Source organism: Cervus elaphus, chromosome 18 (genome assembly GCF_910594005.1).
Source record: "Cervus elaphus chromosome 18, mCerEla1.1, whole genome shotgun sequence".
In the NCBI taxonomy this organism is placed as follows: Eukaryota; Metazoa; Chordata; class Mammalia; order Artiodactyla; family Cervidae; genus Cervus; species Cervus elaphus.
The window spans coordinates 112,442,642-112,451,068 of record NC_057832.1 but is presented as its reverse complement, the minus strand read 5'-3'; the positions used below and the strand labels follow the sequence as shown (position 1 = coordinate 112,451,068).

The 8,427-nt window shown below is 44.6% G+C and overlaps 1 protein-coding gene across 1 annotated transcript; it reads left to right on the top strand.

Annotated features, from left to right (window-relative positions):
* Positions 1-1,643: 1,643 nt before the first annotated feature.
* On the top strand, positions 1,644-2,585 carry LOC122674271 (olfactory receptor 2F1-like). Its single transcript, XM_043872465.1, has one exon. It carries the CDS (start codon positions 1,644-1,646, stop codon positions 2,583-2,585), a length of 942 nt encoding a protein of 313 aa, XP_043728400.1.
* Positions 2,586-8,427: the final 5,842 nt, after the last annotated feature.

The window sequence follows — 8,427 nt, the reverse complement described above, 5'->3', positions numbered from 1 at the left end:
TCCAGCTGCCAACTACTGCACTCCGGACGCAGAACGGGGTTCCAATCCTGAGACCCTAAAGCCAGTTTCTACAGTGACACCTGCTGGCCAGGGCAGGCCCAGGGCTGAACAGAAGGCAAGAGATGCCTGCTTCACCCAGGCTCTTGGCTCTCCTCCACCAGAGTCCAGGCCCTCTTACCAGCCAGAAAGACTCTGAATTAGATTACCCTTCTCAGTTCTGTTGTATTTGATTATGTGGCTCCACTCTGGTTTTCTTAACACTGATATATTGCCTTTGTCCTTTGTTACACTGTCTCATTTGATTCTTATAGACTTTACCAAGATCCAATTTTTAAGATTTCTTATTCGATTCTGTAGCACTGCTGATTTTCTAAAACAAACTCCTAACATAGAAAGGCAGTATTTCCCAGAGATTGGTTGGCTGGCTGAAAGCATAGTGCCTCATATACTCAATAAATATTTTGAATTGAATTAATTAATTTACTAATTATTTTAAGACCAAGAAATACACCTTATTGTTTCTATTAAGAAAAAACTGATGACATTTATTTATGTTTATAGAAGACTGGTCGATGTGCTGGAAGGAAAATAACCCAGTGCAATCTTAGCTGAGAAAGAATTCACTCCCCCTAAAAAAATCAGTGGATGTCAGTCACTTCATACGCAGTACAAACATGTAAGTATCAATGGTTTATGAATGCTCTCATTACATTGTTTACCATTTTAGACACCTAAATAATGCCCACAACTTACTATATAAATTGCATATTATTGAGAAATAAGGCACAACTGCAGTCATAATTTAATTACAACTGCAAATTTAATTAACTAACTAGTAACCTTGTTCTTCTCCTTCCTGGCACTTAGCACAATTATACTTAATTAATTTTTGTAATTATTAATTTAGTCTGTGTCCCTGATTAAATTATAAGAACCAAAGGAACAGAACTTGTGTTTTTGTATTTCTGTTTCAGACAGGTGTCTGATGTCTCGCACAGACCATGGCACACAGCAGGGGCTTAGAGATACTGATTTAAACTTGACCCAGACTGTTGGGCACAAGAGCTATGTGAGAGGACTAGGCAGAGACCCAGACCTGAACCCCAGAAAAGATACAAGGAGCAAATGAGTTCAGACTTTTAGGCATCGACCCCTAGGCACTCCTCTTGGTCTCAAGTGTCTTCTTTGGCCACCCTAAACTGGAGACTCTTTCCTTTCTTCCTTGCTTTCCACTTTCCTTCCCTCCTTTTTTGCTTTCCTACCTCCCTTCCCTAGTTTTTCTTTCTCTTTTACTTCCTTTTTTCTTTCCTATCATCCTTCCTCCCTTCTCTCCACCACCTTTTCCTCTGTCTTTCCTTTTACACTGATGGCTTATATCCTATGTAATTGTAACTGTGTTGGATCCTGGTAAAAGGACGACCAGCAGGGGACTTCATCCTTGAGTCCACCGTGAGAACTCAAATCTCCTTTTCCCTCCGGCCTCATGGCACTGTCCCCTCAGCACCTAGGTTAGGAACCTGAGGGGAGGTGCCCCACTCCCAGCTCCAGTCCTGGCCCATGGCTTAATCCCAGACTCCTAGAGAGGCCTTTACGTGCCCTTCCCTGCCTCTGCTCCTGCCTTGGCAGCCTGACCCGCCTGCTCCATGGGGAGGGACAACCTGACCTGGGTCAGTGAGTTTGTCCTACTGGGCCTCTCCGGGGACAGGCAGACCCAGGCTGGCCTGTTTGTCCTGTTTGGGGCCGCCTATCTGCTGACCTTGCTGGGCAACGGGCTCATCCGCGTCCTGATCCGGCTGGACCCCCGCCTCCAGCTGCCCATGTACTTCTTCCTGGGCAACCTCTCCATAGTGGACATCTGCTACACCTCCAGCGGGGTTCCCCAGATGCTGGCGCACTTCCTCCTGGAGAAGAAGACCATCTCCTCCGCCCGATGTGGTACCCAGCACTTCTTCTCGCTGGCCCTGGGGGGCACCGAGTTCTTGCTTCTGGCCGCCATGGCCTATGATCGCTACGTGGCCGTCTGCGACCCCCTGCGCTACGCGGCCGTCATGGGGCTGCGGCTCTGCGCAGGGCTGGCCGCCGTCTCCTGGCTCGTGGGCCTGGCGAACGCGGCGGTGGAGACCGCGGTCACCGTGCGGCTGCCCACCTGTGGGGGCCACGTGCTGAACCACGTGGCCTGTGAGACGCTGGCGCTCGTCAGGTTGGCCTGCGTGGACGTCACCCTCAACCAGGCCGTCATAGTGGCGTCCAGCGTGGTGGTGCTTCTGGCGCCCTGCTGCCTGGTCGCGCTGTCCTACGCCCGCATCGTGGCCGCCGTCCTGCGGATCTGCTCCAGCGGGGGGCGCCGCAAAGCCTTCTGGACCTGCGCCTCGCACCTTACCGTGGTCTCCATGTCTTACGGCATGGCCCTGGTTACCTACATGCAGCCCCGCTCCACCGCCTCCGCCGAGCACGACAAGGTGGTGGCGCTCTTCTACGCGGTGGTGACCCCTATGTTGAATCCGCTCATCTACAGTCTGAGGAACACGGAGATAAAGGCCGCTCTCACTCGGATTCTGACGAGGAGCTCTCAAGCAAAACGGTAGCCTGGGACCTTGTCATTCAAGGGCCTCGCTCTGAGTACGGTGGGCAGGGCAGCGTGCCCGCCACCTACTGTGTGTGCATGTACGTGTGTGGGCACGTGAGTGCATGTGTGTGTGTGTGTGTGTGTGTGTGTGTGTGTGTGTGTGAGGGAGCCGATGGAAGGGGCCACAATCCCATAGCATTGTTTGAAGTCACAGAGAAATGGAATTTTATCTCTGGGCTCTGTTTTTGGTCCCTGACTTAGTCTTTTTAAAAATGTGAATTACATGAAGCAATTAGCCTCCAACTAATAAAAAAATTTAAAAAAAAAAAAAAATGTGAATTACAACCACTTATCCTAAAGGAGATCAGTTCTGGGTGTTCACTAGAAGGACTGATGCTGAAGCTGAAACTCCAATACTTTGGCCACCTCATGCGAAGAGTTGACTCATTGGAAAAGATCCTGATGCTGGGAGGGATTGGGGGCAGGAGGAGAAGGGGACGACAGAGGATGAGATGGCTGGATGGCATCACGACTCAATGGACATGAGTTTGAGTAGACTCCGGGAGTTGGTGATGGACATTAGTGCTGCGATTTCATGGGGTCGCAAAGAGTCGGACACAACTGAGCGACTGAACTGAACTGAGAAATACATACAGTCCACAGAAAATCATATGGAAAAAAAAAAGATATACTGGCATATACAAATTAGAAAAGAAAACTAAATCGAAATCTCGGGCAGCGCACAAAATTTATGCCAAGAAAGTCTATTTCCTAAATTCTACAGCCACAACTCTTAAGCTTTTCTGAAATCAGTGGGAAAAAAAGAGAGGAAAAGCTGTGACTTACAAGATTCACCATGCCCATGGAATCAAACAGGCCTTGGGCCAGAGGTATAAGGGTCATCATGTGGTCACCAGTGGCCCCGCTCAGCTCTGTAGGGTGGGGAGTTCACAAGGGGACCTGGAGCCAAAGTCCCAGTAATTATCCACACATCCATGAGGAGCAGGACCGGCTCTATGTGAGTCAGTGGATATCACGCTGCTCATTTTCCTTTCAAACTTGCCATGGTGGCAAGTGTCTGGCCAAAAAGTGAAAAGTTCATAACCACAAACATCTTTCTACATAATCAGGTCTAAGGATATGCTCTTATGAAAACTGAAGGATGTATTCAGAACTCATGCTTGACTAAGAATTGTGCCACATACCATCAGAGGTAAATCAGGCTACTTAAAAAAGAAGTGATCACAACTCCCTGTTAGTGATCCTTTTACTCTACCAACACAAAAATTAATGAGTGAGCTCTAAACATCCTAGAATATAAAGTGAGACCATGATATTTTATCGAGAAAAATGTTTAAAACTACTTTTAAAAATCAGATGGTAACGATAACCCTATATGCAAAACAGAAAAAGAGACACAGAAATACAGAACAGACTTTTGAACTCTGTGGGAGAATGTGAGGGTGGGATATTTCAAAAGAACAGCATGTATACTATCTATGGTGAAACAGATCACCAGCCCAGGTGGGATGCATGAGACAAGTGCTCCGGCCTGGTGCACTGGGAAGACCCAGAGGAATCGGGTGGAGAGGGAGGTGGGAGGGGGGATCGGGATGGGGAATACGTGTAAATCTATGGCTGATTCATATCAATGTATGACAAAACCCACTGAAATGTTGTGAAGTAATTAGCCTCTAACTAATAAAAAAATAAAAAATAAATCAGAATGAAGTATCTCTGACGTAAATATTACAGCTCTCTGGTTTATCTTACCCACAAACAAACAAAATATAAATTGAGAATAATTCAAACTTAGTCTGTTAAGAAAATATCAAAAGAATAAGAAGGAGGAAATGAAGCACCTTTGAAAATTCCTAGTAAAACAGTTTTTAAAAATTGAGGTAAAATTCACATCGCATACCATTCAAGATTTTGACCATTTAAAGTGTACAATTCAGTGGCATTTAGTATATTCACAATGTCATGGAACCTCATGCTTACACAGTTCCATAGCATCTTCATCACCCCGAAAAGGCACCTCATACCCTTTAAGCAGGACATCATGGGAAATGCCGAACTGGATGAAGCGCAAGCTGGAATCAAGGTTGCAGGGAGAAGTATCAATAACCTCAGACATGCAGATGACACCACCCTTATGGCAGAAAGTGAAGAAGAACTAAAGAGCTTTTTGATGAATATGAAAGAGGAGAGTGAAAAAGCTGGCTTAAAATTCAACATTCTAAAAACTAAGATTGTGGCATCTGGTCCCATCACTTCCTGGCAAACAGATGGGGAAATAATGGAAACAGTGACAGACTTTATTTTGGGGGGCTACAAAAATCACTGCAGATGGTGACTGCAGCCATGAAATTAAAAGACACTTGCTCCTTGGAAGAAAAACTGTGACCAACCTAGACAGCATATTAAAAAGCAGAGACATTACTTTGCCAACAAAGGTCCATCTAGTCAAAGCTATGGTTTTTCCATTAGTCATGTATGGATGTGAGAGTTGGACCATAAAGAAGGCTGAGCGCCGAAGAATTGATGCTTTTGAATTGTGGTGTTGAAGATTCTTGAGAGTCCCCTGGACCGCAAGGAAATCAAACCAGTCAATCCTAATGGAAATCAGTCCTGAATATTCTTTGGAAGGACTGATGCTGAAGCTGAAGCTCCAACACTTTGGCCCCATGATGACTCATTGGAAAAGACCTTGATGCTGGGAAAGACTGCAGGCAAGAGGAGAAGGGGATGACAGAGGATGAGATGGTTGGATGGCATCACCGACTCGATGGACATGGATTTGAGCAAGCTCCAGAAGTTTGTGATGGACAGGGAAGCCTGGAGTGCTGCAGTCCATGGGGTCGAAAAGAGTCAGACACAAATGAGCGACAGCTGAGCGACTGAACTGAACTGACTCCTCCCTCCTCCCGGGCTCTTAAAGCCACAAATCTGTATTCGGTCTTTATGGATTTACCTGATCTGGACATTTCATATAAATGGAATCATATGATATGTGATCTTTTGTGTCTGGCTTCTTTCACTTAGCATATTATTTTTGAAATCTATCCATATTGTCAAATGTAGCAGGGCCTCATTCCTTTCCATGTCTGAATAATGTTCCCTTGTATGGAAATAGCTACATTTTTTTGACCTATCCATCAGTCGATGGACATTTGGGTTTTTTCTAACTTTGGGCTATTGTGAATAGCACTGCTGTAAACTTCCACGTGCAAGTTTTTGTTATTAATAGAAAAACCTGTTTTTAATTCTTTTGGGTACATACCCAGGAGTGGAACTGTTGGGTCATTTGGTAATCCTGTATTTAACTTTTTGAGCAAATGCCAAACTGCTCTTCACCATAGCCGAACTGTTTTACATTCCCACCAGCACTAAAAGAGAGTTCCAATTTCTCTGCTTTCTTGGCAATGTTTATGTTCTGTTCGACTGTAGCCATCCCAGTGTGTGTGAGATGACATGTTATTGTGTTTTTAATTTGCATGTCCCTAATGACTAAAGATGTTGAGCATCTTTTCATGTGTGTGTTGGCCATTTTTGTATCTTCTTTAGAGAAGTATCTAGCAAAACTTTCATTTTTAATTTTATTGAAGACCCCCCCCTTCCCTTCCCGTCTTCTCACTTGCCTTAGCCCCTCTCCACTGCCCTCTCCCCCTAAGACCATGACCACCAGCCTCTATCCTCCTCTTAATCCCCTCGCTGGTCCTTTCCCCTACCACATATGTGTGTGCTAAGTTGCTTTTGTCGTGTCCAACTCTTTGAGATCCTATGGATTGTAGCGCACCAGGCTCTTCTGTCCATGGGATTCTCCAGGCAAGAATACTGGAGTAGGTTGCCATGCCCTCCTCCAGAGGATCTTCCCAGCCCAGGGATTGAACCCGTGTCTCCTGCTTTGGCAAGCGGGTTCTTTACCACTAATGCTAATGCCACCTAGGGAAGCCCCTTTCCCTACCACTCCTGCTCACATCTGAGGCACCCAGACCTATACCCTGGGGAAAATTTGTTCTCTTGTCTTCAGACTCTTCTCATTTTTATATTATCAATCTCTCCCCTCAGATCAACAGATTATCTTTTCCTTTCTCTATTCCTTCTCAGAGGTCTCTCCCCCAACCAAAGCCTTCACACTTTGGCATCTGCCTGCCCTTCGCCCGCTGTCTGTGATTTCTACAGCAAAGAAACCTCAGGATTTTTTCCTCTTTAGAGAACAAGCCAAAAGCACTTATACTTTGGTATATTTTCCTTTACCCTTATCACAGGTCTATGGAAGCAGCTTTGAGCAGTGTGATATTCTACTACACTTTCAAACATAACCTGCCTACAAAAATGCTCATCAAATAGTTGAATGAGCAAACTCTGTGGATGAGGTTTGATAAAAACCCATTAAAATCTGGAAAGGGTCAACTGATGTTGGTTCTATACTTGTTGAGCTGTAATTCTTCATCAAATTATGATATAGTTGGGACAATAATCTATTGATACCTTCTAATCCTAATAACTAAAACATACCTTTTGTAAATAAAACAGTTTCTATTGTCCACAGTTGTAGTGCATACATGTAGTTTATCCAAAGAAGATACCAATTCATGAGATTATAGGTTAGAAAAGGGGGGGAAAGTGTACAAAATATTTTCCTATTTCCTATTTTCCTATTTTCTGCTCCTATTCCATTATTTGAGCTTTAGGACTGTTTTTTCAGCCCTTTAAAGTCCTTTTGGCTCTTTTGAGTCTTTAAAGAGAAACTCAATGTATTTAAAGGACACTTACTAACAGGAGGCAAAAACTCTATTATCCTTCAAGAGACCCTTCTGATTAGAGTCATTCTTGAGCTGGATTCACAGAGTGAACACTGTGAAAACATCAATAGTAAGGTTCTACACTGAGCTCCTAGATAAGACAATGAAATTTAAAGAAACCACTTCTCAATGAATAAATGATGTTCAGTCAGTCCATCAGCTCTATACGCCAGTCTCCGTTCAAACTGGAAAGGGCACAATAAAAAGAAGAAAATACTCTCTCTATCCTTTAAGCAGTTTGTTTGTTAGAAGTCAGAAAAGGAGAGTGAAAGAGCTGGGCTTAGTGGAGGCGGTTTTCCAATTCTCTCTCCTGGCTGCAGAAAAAGTTGAGAGTCCAGGTATGTGGGCTCCATCCTTCTATTTCACTCTGGGGTGGCTGTTTCCCTTTTATAGATAAAATGGAAAGAGGTCAGTTGGTACTTGGCAAACTGGACCGCCAGTCCACTGATCTGAGCAAACTACTCTTCAGTCTGCTTTCCTGCATTCAGTTCAGTCATGTCCAACTCTTTGCGACCCCATGGACTGCAGCATGTCAGGCCTCCCTGTCCATCACAAACTCCCAGAGCTTGCTCAAACTCATGTCCATTGAGTCGGTGATGCCATCCAACCATCTTATCTTCTGTCATCCCCTTCTCCTACCTTCAATCTTTCCCAGGATCGGGGTCTTTTCCAAAGAGTCAGTTCTTCACATCAGGTAACCAAAGTATTTGAGCTTCAGCATCAATTCGTTCAATGAATATTCAGGACTGATTTCCTTTAGGGTGGACTGGTTTGATCTCCCTTCAGTCCAAGGGACTCTCAAGAGTCTTCTCTAACACCACAGTTCAAAAGCATCAATTCTTTGCCACTCAGCTTTCTTTATGGTCCAAGTCTCACATCCATACATGACTAATGGAAAAACCATAGCCTTGATTAGATGGACCTTTGTTGACAAAGTAATGTCTCTGCTTTTTAATATGCTGTCTAGGTTGGTCATAGCTTTTCTTCCAAGGAGCAAGTGTCTTTTAATTTCATGGCTGCAGTCACCATCTGCAGTGATTTTGGAGCCCTTTA